We start from the raw sequence: 18,759 nt of genomic DNA on the forward strand, positions 1-18,759 counted from the left end.
GCAATGAATTTGGCATGTGTCGTCACAATAAGCAAAGTTAACTGTATTTCAATCTTTTTAAAAAACTTGATAAACATACGTATACTTATAAAAAGAGAACGTGTGAATTTTGGTTATTCATGATAATATGCATCATTCATCAAACAATGAAAAATGCTTAGAAGGGGACAATACTAAATAAATTAAATAACAATAAAAGATCAATGAAAATTATCAATCGAAATATGGTTGCATTTATTTCAATTTTACCAACAAAAAAAAAAGAAACACAGAGGCAAAAGATTATATTTAAAAAAAATTACGGAGATATGGTATAGTTGTCAATGAGACAACTCTGCACCAGATACCAAATGACATAGAAGTTATGAACAAATTCTGATATGAACATATATAGATAGTAAATAAAACTGACCGATTTTCCGTAAGATATGTGCAAAGGGAATACAAAGTACAAGGTCTCAGTTTGACCTAAAAATAACTATGTAGGATAGATTAATCGAAAAATGCTGATAACATTTCTTTAGCACATAAGTTATTGACTATTACAAATTACAAGTTATTATCCTTTTGAGATTAGGAAACTTTTGTGCCCCGGTAACCTACATACATTATCAATAACCATGCTTTGAAGTGGAAAAATACGTGTATTGTAATATTATTTGTCCATCTGTCTTTTTCTTTTTTAGCAATGGCGTTGTCAGTTTATTTCCAATCTATGAGTTTAAATGTCTCCTTTTATCTTAAGTCCCTCTTTTGCTAACCAAATATCAGCAAGTTTTCAAAAAAAATATATATATAAGTCATATTTTCATATGGTATTCAAATGCATTTCTTTACCAACATCTGTATATTTTGACCGCTAAATTTCGTTTGGTATTTTACTGCTCTTTTTTTTCGTGTGAATTTTGTTTCGGATGATGTATGAATCATTTATACTAAACATTTATCCCTGTGCAATGTCAATATTGTTATGTCCCCACCTACAATTTTTTGTCCTTATTTCGGATTAAAACTCGTTCACAGACAAAGTATTTCAAATAACTAATTTGACCAGCTGTTGGTTTAAGTAAATACTACAATACCTATTTATCGTAATCATGTGACTTGCAATTATGGAATTCAGAGTTCATGGACGCTTATATAACATATAAATATAGTATCATTTCTTTTTTAGCAATGGCGTTTTCAGTTTATTTCCAATCTTTAAGTTTGAATATCTCCTTTTATCTCTAGTCCATCTTTTACTAACCAAATATAGGCAAGTTTTCAAAAGAAATATATATAAGTCGTATTTTCATATGGTATTCACATGCATTTCTTTACCAACATCTGTATATTTTGACCGCTAAATTTAAAATTTATCTCTGTGCAATGTCAATATTGTTGTGTCCCCACCTACAATTTTTTGTCCTTATTTCGGATTAAAACTCGTTCACAGACAAAGTATTTCAAATAACTAATTTGACCAGCTGTTGGTTTAAGTAAATACTACCATACCTATTTATCGTAATCATGTGACTTGCAATTATGGAATTCAGAGTTCATGGACGCTTATATAATATATAAATATAGTATCATTTCTTTTTTAACAATGGCGTTGTCAGTTTATTTCCGATCGATGAGTTTAAATGTCTCCTTTTATCTTTAGTCCCTCTTTTACTAACCAAATAGAGGCAAGTTTTCAAAAGAAATATATATAAGTCGTATTTTCATATGGTATTCACATGCATGTTTTTACCAACATCTGTATATTTTGATCGCTGAATTTCGCTTCGTATTTTACTGCATTTGTTTGCTGTCTCGTTTTTTTCGTGTGAATTTTGTTTCGGTTAATGTATGAATCATTTATACTAATAATTTATTTCTGTGCAATGTCAATATTGTTGTGTCCTCTCCTACAATCTTTTGTCCTTATTTCGGATCCAAACTCGTTCACAGACAAAGTATTTCAAATAACTAATTTGACTAGCTGTTGGATTAAGTAAATAATACCATACCCATTTATCGTAATCATGTGACTTGCACTTATAAAATTAAGAGTTCATGGACGCTTATATAATATATAAATATAGTATCAATTCTATTTTTTAGCAATGACGTGGTCAGTTTATTTCCGATCTATGAGTTTGAATGTCTCCTTTTATCTTTAGTCCCTCTTTTACTAACCAAATATCAGCAAGTTTTCACAAGAAATATATATATAAGTCGTATTTTCATATGGTATTCACATGCATGTTTTTACCAACATCTGTATATTTTGACCGCTAATTTTTGTTTGGTATTTTACGGCATTAGTTTGCTGTCACGTTTTTTTCGTGTGAATTTTGTTTCGGATGATGTGACAAAGTATTTCAAATAACTAATTTGACCAGCTGTTGGTTTAAGTAAATAATACCATACCCATTTATCGTAATCATGTGACTTGCAATTATGAAACTCAGAGTTCATGGACGCTTATATAATATATAAATATAGTATCATTTATCAAACAAATCTGCTCATGAGATATGCAAATGATTAAAAAAACGAACGGATCTTATCAATCATGATTTTTACGTATATTAGAAGTAACTCATAAAAAAGTAATATTTATTTTGTAAACAAATATAAAAGTTGACAAACAAGTTATAGAATGACATGTTGATGAATAAGACATATTATTTAGCAGGGGATATCATAATAATATGAAAGAAAAAAATCACTGATCCGACACAGAAACAGGTAATTGTGATACGAGAATAGTGTAATGATACCATGAAAATAATAATTAGGTTCATTAAAGATTACTATAGTCTCTACCTTTGGTAGGCTTAAAACAATGAGGATTGTAATTCTAGGCAATTGGTTTGAATTCTAAGTTTAAAATAATTCGATGCCTCACATAGTTTTAAAGGGTTTCTACCGCAGATTACCTTAGCTGTATTTTACAAAACTTTAAGAATATTTGGTCCTCAATGCTCCTCAACTTCGTACTTTATCTGGCCTTTTTAACTTGTTCTGATTCGAGCGTCACCGATGAGTCTTTTATAGACGAAACGCGCGTATGGCGCATATAAAAAAAACCCAATTCTGATGAGTTTATAATTTGTGTTCTTGGCCTTTTCCCTCCTTGTAAATCTTTACTTTTCTTTTAAGAGCAGCTGTTGTAACTGTTGTTCATATAGATATATATAGGAATGCAAAGTTTGTTTTCAATCTGAAAGGTTGCTGAGGAATTTAATTTGTTCATCTGCAGTGATCCCAAGCCTGTTAACTCCCACGTTGTGAGTTCGAAGCCCGCTCGTCCCGATATGTACGACTATGATCTTAATACAATATTTCCCAGTTTTTCTACCAAAGTCAACAGACACCCAATCAATCAATCTTAATGCTTCCGGAATCATGTATAAATCGAAAACCAAAAAGTCCAAATTTACATGTGTAACCATTACAAGCAGTATCATAATGTTACAATTAGTTTGTAGACATACTTACAGCATAATGAAATTGTTAAAAGATAGGTTATCTATATAACAGACAACTTATCAGTTCGTTTGTTTGAGAATATATTTGCATAGCACGTTGACATTTCAACTTAAAAGAGACGAACCTTTGAATCGTATATTGATCTTTTGGTATTTCATGGCTCTTTTAGACCGCTCAAAAACTAGAATAACAAGTAAGTGTCCATATATGATTAAACAATGTAACCGAATTAATATTAATACAGTTAAAATAAAAAAAAAATACAGCAATAATTAAAATACATTTATTAACAGATTTGAGAAAGTACAGAAACAAATTTGTAACTAAATTACTAAAATATGTTAATATTAAAGCAAACACTTTTTTTTTTTAAATGATAGACGTAATAAAGGCTACTTCTTTTTTTGAAAGCTATATAATGTTATTTTCACAGCCAGTGAAAAGTGGTTATTTCAAAGTGCGTAAAATCTACATTCACCGTGTATTTCATTCACCTATAATGATAGTAATAATAATTTTATTAATGATAATGAAAATAGCATAAGAAAATAAAACATAATTAGTCCAACTGTCCGATCGACCTTTAAAGGAAATGACATTTATAAAAGTAGAAGAAAAAGGAAAAAATAAAAAAATAATATTTAAATTGTAAACAAGAAATTGTGTACACGGATGAGTGATGAAACATAATAAATATATATATGACAATATAGACATGTTCTTCTGCACTATATAGTCATTTATAGCCAATATGTTTTTTCCCTCTAAAATATGAAGTCTAGATTGTCGCACGATCAATCATCGTTTTTATACTAGGCGTTCTATGATACCAAAGCTTTTATTTGGTACCAAAACTTCCCAATATTTCATCTATTGACATAAAAACAGCTATGCGTAGAAAATATTTTTTTTGAATATGCACTACTTTCGTGTTTGTTCTTTCCAACCTGCCTTCAGAGGTCATCTTGAAGGTTAACTAGACGAAATTTAGACATAAATAAAAACGAAATAGATATCGGAAGATGCGGTGTGAGTGCCAATGAGACAACTACCCATCCAAATAACAATTTAAAAAAAGTAAACCATTATAGGTCAATGTACGGCCTTCAACACGGAGCGTTGCCTCACACCGAACAACAAGCTATAAATATAGGGCCCCAAAATTACTAGTGTAAAACTATTCAAACGGGAATACCAATGCTAAAACGGGGAAACGCTGATACATGTTATCGGGTTTTGTTTGTTTTTTTGTTTGTATTTTATAACTTTTGTTTTCGTGTGTTATAGATTAATATGAGAATTTGAGTCTATTTATTTAACATGAATTTGACCGCTTGTTCACCTTGAATAGTTCCTTTCTTATTTTTAGACAAGCTTCAATTGGTGTTTCCCATAAGTGTAGAAGGAGATCTTTAATAAAAGATTGAAATAGTTTCCAAGTATTTGAGCTTTATTGAGAGAACATTTGTTCTTGGATGACGAGCATATTTACATGTTGTAGAAATATGTGAAACGCCAAATAATTTTGCATCTAGTTCAATGGTAAACTGTTTCTTGATTTTGTTAGCACTTGATAATCGTTGTATTTTATCAGCGACCCAGAAATGATTAAAATATGTTTTTGCTTAAAGTGTTTTGCTTAAAATGGTGTTGTGACTTGGATGGAGTGTTGTCTCATTGGCACTCATACCAAATCTTCTTATTTTAATATATTAGATACTAAAAAGTTAAATTTCAATAAGGTTTGACCCTTAAGTTTCGAATAAAAAAATAATAATTTTTTTTTAACATTTAGACATTATTATGTTGCTTTTATAAATATATATAAATACACAAATATAGTGTTTGTCTAAAAAAATTCCAATGACAAAAATAGACTTTTTAGGGTATAACCATTGACAATTGTTTTCTAAGTGTTTCTTAAAATGTACACATGGTTACCAAATAAAGTAGGAAGGAATGAAAAAGTTTAATCACAATTTTTAACTGAATTCCGAAGCCATTTTCTCTCTTTCTAAAGATTGTCGATACGTACTCAAATTCGAAAAAAATGCTTACTTAACCTATACTAACCTTTACCATTATAATTGTCTGTATCTTAATATGGTTTATTACTTCGAACAGACAAAATGAAGATCTTAATGCTAATTTGATTTGTTTTAACGTCCTTCTTAATATCGTTGATTTATATAATATGCATTTATATAATGAAAAATGCTTGATGATGTTGTAGAAACTTATAAGACACGTTTTCTAATAAGTATATATGAAGTCACTGCAATTTCACTTTTTCATTTTTTGTTTTGTTATTTCTGTGACGAAAAAATGTAGTTGGTTAGTTTGCCATGATGCAACTTGAACTCAAGTGTGTATTATTGTGGTTGTTTTGTGTTGTTGGGGGTCTTAGTTTCACTCGTACACATGTCAAGTATACTCTTTAACAGGGTTACCCTTGCATCTACTGGTAGCGTGATTAATAGAATCCTGGTCACATAAATATAAATATAAATATACACAGAAATGTATCCTGGTGTAGTCTGAACGTAGTCTTGTAAGTGAACATAAACACGAAGTCGAATAAAAGTTCAATACTGTATTATCAAAATCACATTATACAAGTCTAATAAAATGTACATCTAACTTAAGGCTCAACAATACGATTCTCCTTTCTATTATATACACGTTACTGTCCTCTCCTCTGGCACAGAAGAATGCCATTTGTTGAGCCGAAATATTTGTCCACACGATTTATATATATAAACAAAAATGTACATGTACCCTGAGATAAATGAGAATAATAATAAAAAAAACAACAACTTATCATAACTTTTTGAAATATGAAAATAGCACTCCTGACTTGTTTTGAGTATTATGCGATTCATAATAAAACTAGATATCATATTTTTTTTTCATCAAAATGTTTAAACGTACACTCAAAATTGGGCCAAGTTACACAAAGTGAATTACAAGGGTAACAGGGCTCCATATAAACAAAATTCATATCAACTTGAAAAATATACCTGTTTTATAGAAAAATAATACTTATTTAAAATTCTTGACTAGATTAAGTATAATTCATGTACGTATAACAACTGAATGAATAAAAAAATGTAACAGTTAGATAAAATGCATGTTCCTTGAATAAACTTGAAATTAAAAATAGGACTTCGAGACACCATAAGCTAAGAGTTTCGAGCTCCAAACAAAAGGTGTTTTTTTTCATTGATTACTATTAAAAAATATATTTACAAACAAACAAACATACAAAAATATTGTTAAATGTTTATTCTGAATTTTACGCCTCTGCCTGTCTCCTATGTTGTTATTGAACATGAGCTGCAATTTCACCTTGGACTCCTTCAAAAAAACTTTCCCAGTCTACGTTCCTATGGTCATGATGCAAAGAAGATGATAGAATTTGTTCCCTTCTTTCCGAAAGAAGATCCTCTCCCACATACCTCCTTGTTGTTTCCAAGGTGATGGAGACTGTTTTCATTTGTTTAATAGCTTCCTTGGTATTGCTCTATCAAGAAAATCATGATAAGAAATACTTCATCTTGAAGATCGTTTCAAATGCAAGATATATATTCCTTAAGCAGGCGCTGCTGGAATGTTGGAGCATGAAATGGAAAGCTCACAATTTGGAAGGTGAAATCATCACTTTTGTAGTAAAGTTTTGTTCCCACCCCTGGCCAATTTCTGGATGATATCATGCAGACTTATCTGTATCAGTATCATTTATTTCGATTTCTATGGAATAGATACATTCTAAATGTTCCCCTCACCAAATTATTAATTATTAAGCTAGAGGGCATTATTCATGTAAAGGATATCAAAGGCTTTTGTTGAATTTTCCTAAGATGTTCCTATTTTAAATCTGCCTCGTACAATAAAGGGAAAAGTCAAAAAGAAGAGAAGCGCAGCTTTTTCTCATTGTAATAATGATTTTTTGTCCTGCAAACTTAAAAATATATCATCAATCTAGAATTCAAGTAACTTTATCTTTTCAGTATCAGAGAGTATTTCATGAATCGAAGTTTTATTTTGTAATATATAATTTTCCCTTTCTATAACAGGATATTTATCTGTACATATCTACAGCTAGGTAGGGTGATTAATTGTAGCTGGGTTTTATTTACAAACAAAGAAAAATGTTTCAAGTTTTCCATGGTGTAACTTTGTGAAGATTCAATTCTTCAATTTATAACTGTTGATGTAAATGTTCTTTGGTTTTTGGAGTCTTTGTTTACTCCTTGGTTTTGATTGTTATTGTCTTGTTAAGCAAAAACTAGTAGTTCCTGACTATTTTAGAGAATAATAAAAGATTGAGGTTTAAAGCTTTTAACGAAATTTCAAAACTTGTGCTATAAGAATACAAATAAAGAGTCTTTAACGGTATTAACCCCCATTACATACTGGACATTATGCATGCTTAATCTTTCACAATGAATTTGGAAAGTGTCGTCACAACAAGCAAACTGTATTTCAATCTTTTTTAAACTTGATAAACATACGTATACTTTTAAAAAGAATAACGTTAACATGTGAATTTTGGTTATTCATGATAATATGCATCGTTCAACAAACAATAAAAAATGCTTAGACGGGGACAATAAAAAAAAAAAAAAGATCAATGAAAATAATTAATCGAAAAGTCAAAGGATTATATTAAAAAAAAATGAAGAATTAGTATAATTGCAAATGAGGCAATGCTGCATCAGAGACCAAATGGCAAAGACGTTATGAAATATTTCTAACATTGTATGAATCAACAAATATATAGTTTGATTAGAATAGTAAATAAAACTGACCGATTACCATTAGCTATGTGCAGAGGGAATACAAAGTACAAGGTCCCAGTTTGACCTAAAAATAACTATGTAGGATAGATGAGTCGAGAAGTGCTGATAACATTTCTTTAGCAAAGAAGTTATTTACTATTACCAATTAGAAGTTGTTATCCTTTTGAGATTAGGAAACTTTTATGCCCTAGTAACCTGCAAAACATGTCAATAACCTTGAAATGGAAAAATTACGATTCCATTTAAGAGTATAGAGAATTGAAAACAAATCAAGATACGTATACACACTGACACAATCATAAAGCAATCAATTATATTGTACATATGTAAATGCAATTCCTGCAACCTATTGCATATCATTTGATTGTTTTTAAGTTCTATTTTTCCATTTCAATTTGCCAATAATATTCAAGAAGCAGCCAGAAATAAGTATTTAGATCTATATTTTTACTATCTTAATAATCAGCGAGTTTTCTGTAAAAAATATAAGTCGTATTGTCATGTGTTATTCAAATGAAAGTCTCGTGATAACATCTGCATATCTTGACCGCTAAATTTCTTTTTGTATTTTATTGCATTAGTGTGCTGTCTCGTTTTATACGTATGTATTTTGTTTCGGATTTATTTATACTAATTATTTATATCTGTGAAATGTCAATATTGTTGTGTCCTCACCTACTATCTATTGTCCTTATTTCGGATCAAAACTCATTCACATACCCAGTAGTTCTCATGACTTATTTGACCATCTGTTGATTTAAGTAAACAATACCATACTCATTTATCTTAAGCATGTGACTTGCAATTATGATATTCAGAGTTCAAGGACGCTCATATCTATAATACTAAAATTACGAGGTCCACATTTGTCAGCCGTCATCGGGTAAAAACGACACATCAAAGAATTCAACTCTATATATAACTAATATAGGACAATGGTGTAGATTAAAAATTACACCACTCCAGACCCTTTTGTTTTCCACATAATTAGTATTGCCAATAATTAACAAGTTCCGGGTCTAATCCGATACCGATACCAATAGTATATTCACCTGTTTGCTATTACCTTATCTGTACGTTCCGCATTTGACAGGCGCACCACCAAACGGTGTATTTAGGATTTTGCTATATACACGGGTCACAATCAAAGCGCTGACACTACTAAATTCAATCATTGTCAAATTGTTCCCTATTGTAGCTTTATTCAGCAATCAGGAAGACTTTCTAAGATAACTAATATAGGACAATGCTGTTGATTAAAAAATACCCCATTCCTGGATAGCCTGGACCTTTTGTTTTCCAAATAATTAATATTTCCAATAATTGATAAGTTCCAGGTCGACGGGTTCAAACAGAAAGATTTGAAAGCAGAGAAAACTGTGTATCTTATAATCGACATGACTTTATCAGATGACAATACCAATTACTAAAATAAGGCTTAGGCATAGTTATATACTTTAATTCAGTCACGGACCCACGATATCACGGGTGTGAACTTGTATTATATAAATATAGCAACATTATCAAACAAATCTGCTCATGAGATATGCAAAATATAAAAAACGAACGTATCTTATTAGTCATGATAATAACGTTTATTAGTAGTAATTCATAAAAAGTAATATTTATTTTGTAAACAATTATAAAAGTTGACAAAAACGTTAAAGAATGACATGTTCATGAATACGACATATTATTTTGGAGAGGATATAATAATATTACGAAAGAAAGACCCCCACTGTCAATGACTGTTCTGACAAAAACAGGTAATTGTGATATGAAAAATGTGTAATGATACTATGAAGATAATAATTAGATTCATTTAAAATTAATATAGTTTCTATCTTTGATAGGTTCAAAACAATTAGGATGAACTAGTTCTGAAGCATTTTTACAATGACGAAAATATAATTACCTGAAAAATTATAAATTTGCACAAACCATTTTTTTTTTACAAATTTTATAATTTTAGGCTAGTAGTTTAACTTCTAAGTTAAAATAATTCGATTTTTGAAATCGATTTAAGGGTTTCTACCTCAGGAACAGATCACCTCAGCTGTTTTTGACAAAACGTGTAGGTCCTCAATGTTCTTCAACTTGGTACTTTATTTGGCCTTTTTAACTTTTTAGGATTCAAGCGTCACTGATGAGTATTTTATAGACGAAACGCACATCTGTCGTAAAAACAAAATTTCAATCCTGGTATCTATGATGAGTTTATTTACAACCAATGGGTCGATGCCACGGCTGGTGTAGTTTTTATTCCCCCCCCCCCCTCCACCCGCGGCTATCACTAGCCCAGTAGTCTGTTTTGTCATGACTTATCATTAATATGGTTATAGATATACATTAACTGTTTACAAACATTAACTTTTTGAAATACTCAGGATTTTCTATCTCAGGAACAGTTTACCTTGGTTGTATTTGGCAAAACTTTTAGGAATGGTTGGTTCTCAATTCTCTTCAACTTCGTACTATACTTGGCTTTTTTAACTATTTTTAATTCGAACGTCACTGATGAGTCTTTTGAATACGAAATGCTAGTCTGGCGTTAATACAAAATTCCAATCCTGGTATCTATGACGAGTTTATTTATTGTGTTCTGGATCGTGTCCTTTCTTGTAAATCTTTGCTTTTTTTAAAGAGCAGTTGTTGTAACTGTTGTGTGTTCATATATAGGGATGCAAAGTTTATTTTCAATCTTAGAGGTGGCTGAGGAATTTAATTAGTTCATCTGTAGTGATCCCAAGCCTGTTAACTCCAAGGTTGTGAGTTCGCAACCTACTCGTCGCTAGGGTCCAACTATGATCCAAAAACACAAAGTATTTTTTAGTTTTTCTACCGAAGGTTGGTGGTTGTATCCAAGTACTATGGCTTTCTCTATTAATGAAAATTAGCAGCTAGGATTTGATAAATAAACTCATCATAGATACCAGGACTAAATTTAGTAGTACATACGCCAGACGCGTGTTTCGTCTGCAAAATAAATGCGTTATAGTGGTGTTAAACGTCAACAAACATAAAATCAATCAATCTGACTTCAACCTGTATCATGTTATTATCGTAAATAAAAAAGTTCAAATTTGCAAATGTAACCAGCAGTTTGTAAACATAATTACAGCATGATAAAACTGTTAAAAAGATAGGTTATCTATATAACAGACAAGTTATCAGTGCGTTTGTTTGAGAATATATTTGCATAGCACGTACACATTTCAATTTAAAAGATACTTACCTTTAAATCGTATGCTGATCTTTTGGTATTACATGGCTCTATTATACCGCTCCAAAACTAGAAAAACAAGTAAGTTTCCATATATCATTAATCGAATTAATGTTAATACTGCTACAATCAAAGCGACTTTATTTATTTTTACAATCCTAGTGACAAAAATACATCAATAATTAAAGTACATGTTATTTACAGATTTGAGAAAGTACAGAAACAAATTTATAACTAAATTACTAAAATATGTTAATATAAAAGCAAACACTTCTTCTTTAAAATGATAGACGTAATAAAGGCTACTTCTTTTTTTGAAAGCTATATAATGTTATTTCCACAGCCAGTAAAAACTGGTTATTTCGATGTGCGTAAAATCTTCATTCACCTTGTGTTCCATTCACCTATAATGATAGTAATAATAATTATATTATTGATAATGAAAATAGCATAAGAAAATAAAACAAAATTAGTCCAACTGTCCGATCGACCTTTAAAGGAAATGACATTTATAAAAGTAGAAGGAAAAGGAAAAAATAAATAAATAATATTTAAATTGTAAACAAGAAATTGTGTACACGGATAAGTGATAAAACATAACAAATATATATATGACAATATAGACATGTACATGCAATATAAAGTCATTTATAGCCAATAAAAAAATACTAAAATATGATAAAAGAAATCATATCAAATGTGTCTATATTGTCGCCGATCAATCATCGTTTTTATACTAGGCGTTCTATGATACCAAGGCACTCATTTTAGATTGTTTTACATTTGTACTAACTTATACAAATCAATACAAGTACTTTAGATTAAGAAAGAATGTGACATTTTCGACAGATGTTTAAATCAATTGATGTTTTAATTGAATATCATTAGAAAATATACATAGAATGAACTGAAAATTTCTAATTAGAATAACAACTCTTTTCAGATTATTTTTTTGCTATATAATGGCACCAGTTTTTCCCCAAAAAAAAATATGAAATTCTTAAAAGAATTCCAAAAATTCTAGTATTTGTACAAAATGAAAACAATTATTAATTCTGTATTTATTTTCACGTTTCAACACCAAGGAAATAGGTGTCATAATTTTAAACTGCTGCAAGCTATTGATTTTCTATTGGAAACAACCAGCTATTGGAACTTTAAAGGGGCCTTAACATCGAGCTCTAAAATAAATATTTTTTTTTATTGTTCAATCTTAAATAAGTTATTAAAAGTCCCAAAGCTTTCATTTGATACCAAAACTACCCAAATGGGTTTTACTTATTGACATAGAAACAATTATGCGTAGGAAATATGTACTACTTTCTTGTTTGTTCTTTCCGACCAGGCCCGAGCTAGTGGTTCTTTTCCTTCAGAGGTTATCTTGATGATTTGTTCAACGACATCTAGACATAAATACACATGAAATGGTGATACATGTAACCGGGGCGACTTATTGTTAATACAATTTTATACTTTTTTTTAAATCATATACATGTTTTAGTGTGTTATAAATTAATATGAAAATTTGAGTCAAATTTTTTAACTTGAATTTGACAGCTTGTTCATTTTGAATAGTTCCTTTCTCATTTTTAGACTAGCTTCAATTGGTGTTTTCCCATAATTCTAGAATGCAATCCATAATAACAGTTTGAAATAGTTTCCAAGTATTTCAGCTTTAATGAGAGAACATTCGTTCTTGGATGTCGAGTATATGTACATGTTGCAATTTTTAATTTTTTGTTTTGTTTTGTTATTTCCTTATTTCCTTTTTTTAAGACTTTGTCATAAATTTTTTTTCATTTCTTTGTATTTGTTTAGTTATTGCTAAACTTTGGATTGTTTTGTATTTTAATGACTTTTGTTTATCAAATTTGAATTGACTACAAATATTTTAGTACATAAGAGTTGAAGCTGTCTTTTTTGCAGAAGGTGGCGTTTCAAGGAACTGTATGAGCTGCCCCGATTGGCTGTTCTTATAACAATAATCAATAAGCTTGTTGTGGTTAATCAATTATGGTAACAACTTCCAAAGTATTGAATAAAGGGTTTTATCTGTTATTTTTTTGTATCAATCAATTCACGAAATATTTTGGACTTCTTCAGTCTTTTACGATTTTTACTAGAATTATGGAAAATATTGTTTTATTATCAAGGGATATGTCATAGATAAGTTCATTTAACTGGTGGCTTCAATCAATGTAATGCATTTTTTGTTGTATATTTTATTCATATCCAGAATAAATAATATGACTAAACAATAAAATTAACGGTAACAATTTTTTGCACCAGATGCACATTTCGACAATACATGTCTCTTCAGTGAGGCTCGTGGCCAAAATATTTGAAATCCAAAGCTTATATAAAAAATGAAGAGCTATAATCCAAAAGGTCCAAAAAGTACAAACAACTGATATATAAGATATTTATGCTTGTCCTTGACCTTTGTCTTTGTGCTAGGTACACCGCCCATACACATATTGTATGACCGGACAGTAAAGATAGTACAAATAGCAAGAAACATATAGCAACAGAAAGAACACAAACAAGCTAACTGACCAATAAGGAAATTTAGTTAAAAATCTTTTAAAAGCTTGATAGCTCTGATTTTTTATACGAATGTAGATTTTGTGATGGTCCACCGGATCTTTAACACTTGTAGATGGTTTTTGACAAACACATATTTGCAAACCGAATCACTGAAGATATACTAATTATAGGAATGCACATGATGTACAGTAAATAAAGACAACAGTGGTGTACTACTGTTAATATATATAACGCAGTAAAATAGGTACCGTTGATGTAATTGTTTCTTTTACTTAAATATCATGTTTTCACCCTTGATGTATATAAGAAAACTATGAGCGGGAAAAGATACCAAAGGGATATATTCAAACTTATTAGTCGAAAAATCACTGATGTAGCAAAAGACCGAAAAAAAGACGAAAAGACAAACAGTACACAAAACAAAAGAAAGAAAAGAGCAAAGCAGGTTTTCACCAAACGCTCTCTTGTCAATTGCTTATTAGTGGCATATACTCACACATACACAACATGGGTCTATATTGTATCTGTTCACATAAATCCACATCTCTATTTTGTTCTAACGTTTTTGAGTACTAAGTATATACAATGTTCGAGGCCATTCAAATCCTTTATTGTAAATCCTTGTGCTTTTAGGCATAAAGGTTCAGAACTACTATTGATCATGGAAACATTTCTTTTTACAAAAATTAATGTAAATGGCAGAATTTTGTCAACAAAAACAAAATTTAATGTGGCTATCGCAGTTTGTATTCACATAAAAAAAATCATAAGAAATGAATTTTATATCTTATTTTAAATTTAAAATAAATGACCTTATTGTCGTTGGTAGATTCAATGGAATGTTCTCTTGTATAACTGCCTAAGGTGTTTTCATGCTTGACTTCTATAAGTTGATATTGGCTTTGAACTAGGTGTTCCCTTCGAGTTTTTATTAGTTTTGTGTATCGATCTATTGATGTAAGCCCTTATCAACAGATTTTTTTTGAAATTATGTTGTTCTGTTACTTTTATAATACCTTTCCAGCTGGTTAAGTTGGTGCCAGCAAACGTGTTTAAACCCGTCATATTTTGTGGCAGTCCGAAGTCATGAGCAGTAATTCAGTGATTGCTGTTTGCTAGTATACATCGGCATCAAATTAGTTTTTTCTTTAATTTGTTTGTAAATAAACCCCATTGTTAGTTGACTAAGTTGTAGCTTTAACGTTTGTTATTTAAGAATATTTTGCTATGCAATAGGTATATTGGTCATTGTTGAAGGCCATACATTGATCAGTAGACGTTAACTTCCACGTTATTAAACGATAAAAAAAAAATCAAAACACTGATTAACAGGTTTTTGACTTAGGACAGGCACATACACAATGTGACACGGTTGACATATATTTTAGAGCCCTATTATCCCCTTACCAGCACAGTGGTGTAAAGTCACACAAAAAACAAAAAGCAATATTAAAACAACGCAAATTATTAATTGGGTTCACACTAACATGTAGGTCTAATTATATGATATGCTAACAACCGATCATTATTTTTTAATATTTCAATGATAATAAATTAGATGAAATTAATGACAATATGTTAATTAACCCATTAATGATGATGTGTTTGACATTTATATCTTTCGTATTATAGATTCCTGTGAAAAAGTGTCAGTGGATGATTAGAGCTACCGGTTTGTTTTATGAAAACTGTTTTCAACAATTACAATAAGTCTACAAGTAATAACCGGAAACACCAGTGAAGGATAGCAATATGGCGGGAGGTAATTAAGTAAAATAAAAATCATATATCAAAAATATATTTTTTAAACCTGATTTGGAAGAAATTGTTTCAAATATAAGGCAACAATAGTTTACCTATGTTTGAAATTAGTACATAAAATTCAGAATGGGAATGGGGGAATCTGTCAAAAAGACAATAACCCGAGCAAAGAGCAGACAATAGCCGAAGGCCATCAATTTGTTTTTTTCAACGCAGTGAGAAAATCCCGTACACGAAGTGGTCCTAAGCTGGCCCCTAAAAAATGTGTACTAGTTCAGTATATATGGACGTCACAATAAAATCGAAAACATATAAATGAACTAAAATTAAAAAAACAAAAAGGACTAACAAAGGTCAGAGGCTTATGCCTTGGGACAGGCGCAAAACTGCGGTGGGGTTAAACATGTTTTAAAAAATCTCAACCCTCCCCCTATACCTCTAGCCAATGTGGAATTAAGAAACACCCAACAATACTCATAGTAAAACTCAGTTTAAAAGAAGTTCGAGTTCCATGTGAGAACAGGTAACAAAACAAACTAAGCAAAGTAATAATGATACATAGATTAACAAAGGACTATTAGCAGTTACTGACATATCAGCTCCAGACATCAATTAAACTAATTGAAAGATTATGCCATCCTTATATTTAAATCAAGAACAATCCCTCCATTCAGAGATTAAGTATCATACCATCATAACATATATGAGAAAAACATAACCCATATCATGCCAAGAACTTGTTTAAGAATAAATGTTTCAATTCCGATTCAAAGACCCTATCAGTGAATTAATATTAAAACCAAAATATGTAATCCTTAATTACAGTATACAACTATATGTATTTCTAATTTGAAAATACAAATAAAGAGAGAGAAAAAAAAACCCGGCAATCTCTTTATCTCCAAAGATAACCAGCAGGTTTGCCTTGTAGCCTAAATTTCGGTCATCCTCATATTTATTCTATTTTTCAAATGTTTGGTTTCCTATACTTTCTTTTGACAACCAAATATAGTCGTTTTCAAAATTATGACCAAATACCAGTATAAAATTACCGAAAGTATGTCTGGATAAAGCGGGACTTCAGTAGATTTGATATGGATTATGATAACTGAGTATTGATATCTTGTAAATGTTGTAAAGATGTTAAACTATTTCGTACGTCCAAAGCATTTTTGTGCATTTACCTTCATAATGAACGCTCAAAATTAAAGAAATAAATGTGAGCGCTGTCGGTAGTCGTATAGGATAGTTTGGGTTGTGAAATGGCTAACATATACTTTAACGCAAATTTTTAGATTATCACAAATTGTGTTCCGTCATCGGCATTTGAACCCTTCATTATGAGAACAGTGTTTCTACTCGTGTACTGTCTCACCCTAACCCTTACCCTTTGCATCTCGACACACTACTTTATATAAAACATAGCCTTTATAAGTCGAATGTTTCATTTCCTTTTTGGCTATATCTAGGATTGCAACGCAGTGCATGCTATGTATCATTGTTTCAGGTGGCGAATTTCATGCACATGCGCTCGTTAAGGATAATAACAATAGTAACCTTGAATTCACAAACATATATTTTATTTCAATCGTCTAAATATGTGACCACTATGCGACAGATATTCTCCATAGGATAATCTATAGAGTTTAACAAATCAAACACCACAATTTATTTAAACATCGCCTAAATAAAGGCAACAGTAGTATACCGCAGTTCAATAGTCATGAGCCTATAGTCGAAAACTAATCCAGGTCACAAACAAAACCAAGGGAAACACATTAATTATTAGAGGAAAACAACGGAACAACAGAAACACTGAATTACAGAAAAAAAACGCCATCTAAAAGATACAAGTGTCATAAAACAAGTTGATAGCTACTGATAAATGTTGATGAATTACTAAAAACAACTGATCTTGTAACTAATCATAGATTAATTAGGGTTGTCTTCTCATTATGATATGGTGTGTGTATAATTACCAGACTTATTTAGCCATTCTATATCAAAAACATATCAAAAACACTCTTAAAATAGATATACATGTAAGAAGATGTGATATGAATGCCAAAGAGACAATCCTCAATAAAAAGCACAATTAAAATTTGCCTCTGCATAAAAATTTTCCATTTTCTATTGCCTTACTTTAGTTCAAGCGATCTTTAATAAATCAGCGCAATACAATTAGTGAAGTGACACTTGTCCGAAGTATGGAAACTCGTTAGTAGATTACAGGATACAAACACTGAACAATGATTAGAGATCGTGACTTCACATTCGACGTTGGTTTGAGAAACATACTTCAATTAATGATCGGGTGTCAATATGAGTCTAACAAATATACTCACGGTGAAAAAAATCATAATACTAAAAATTGCATATTTTGGTATTAATATTGATTCACTAATAGGGTTTTTGTATCGGAAATAAACACATTTATTCTAAAACAAGTTGTTGGCATAGTACAGGTTATGTTCTTCTCATACATTTTATGATGACACGATACTAAACACATAAAGGGGTGGATTGTACTAGAATTTCATATGATGAAGACATAATTAGTTTAATTGAGGTCTGGAGCTGGCATGTTAGTTACTACTAGGAGTTCTTTGTTCATTTATGTATCATTGTCATTCTGCTTTATTTCTTTTGTTAACTATTCTGACATCTGATTCCGACTTCTTTTAAAATGTGTTTTACTGTGTGTAATGCCATGTGTTTCTTTATTCTACATTGGCTCGAGGGATAGGAGAGGGTTTAGATCGCACACAACATGTTAAACCTCGCCTCATATCTGCGCCTGTACCACGTCAGGAGCCTCTGGGCTTTGTTAGTCTTGTATGTTTTAATTTTAGTTCATTTGTATGTTTTGGACTTAGTGTGACGTTCAATTGCACCGAACTAGTACACAATTTTATTTTGAGGCCAGCTGAGGCACACCTCCGGGTGCAGGATTTTCTCGCT

The 18,759-nt window shown here is 30.6% G+C and overlaps 1 protein-coding gene across 3 annotated transcripts in view; it reads left to right on the top strand.

The window, feature by feature from the left end:
- The window catches only part of LOC139511358 (tripartite motif-containing protein 2-like), a 30,613-nt gene that overhangs the window by 8,624 nt on the left and 3,230 nt on the right, over positions 1 to 18,759 (top strand). Inside the window, exons 1-2 of one of the 3 annotated variants that reach the window (XM_071298012.1) lie at positions 3,582 to 3,658; positions 15,670 to 15,799. In XM_071298012.1, coding sequence (XP_071154113.1) covers positions 15,790 to 15,799 — 10 coding nt within the window. In that variant the 5' untranslated portion in view covers positions 3,582 to 3,658; positions 15,670 to 15,789. Of the gene's footprint in view, positions 1 to 3,581; positions 3,659 to 11,435; positions 11,572 to 15,669; positions 15,800 to 18,759 lie in introns of those variants that run through there. The other 2 variants (XM_071298011.1, XM_071298013.1) reach the window with 2 other exon arrangements.

This window comes from Mytilus edulis, chromosome 2, assembly GCF_963676685.1.
Source record: "Mytilus edulis chromosome 2, xbMytEdul2.2, whole genome shotgun sequence".
Taxonomy (NCBI): Eukaryota; Metazoa; Mollusca; class Bivalvia; order Mytilida; family Mytilidae; genus Mytilus; species Mytilus edulis.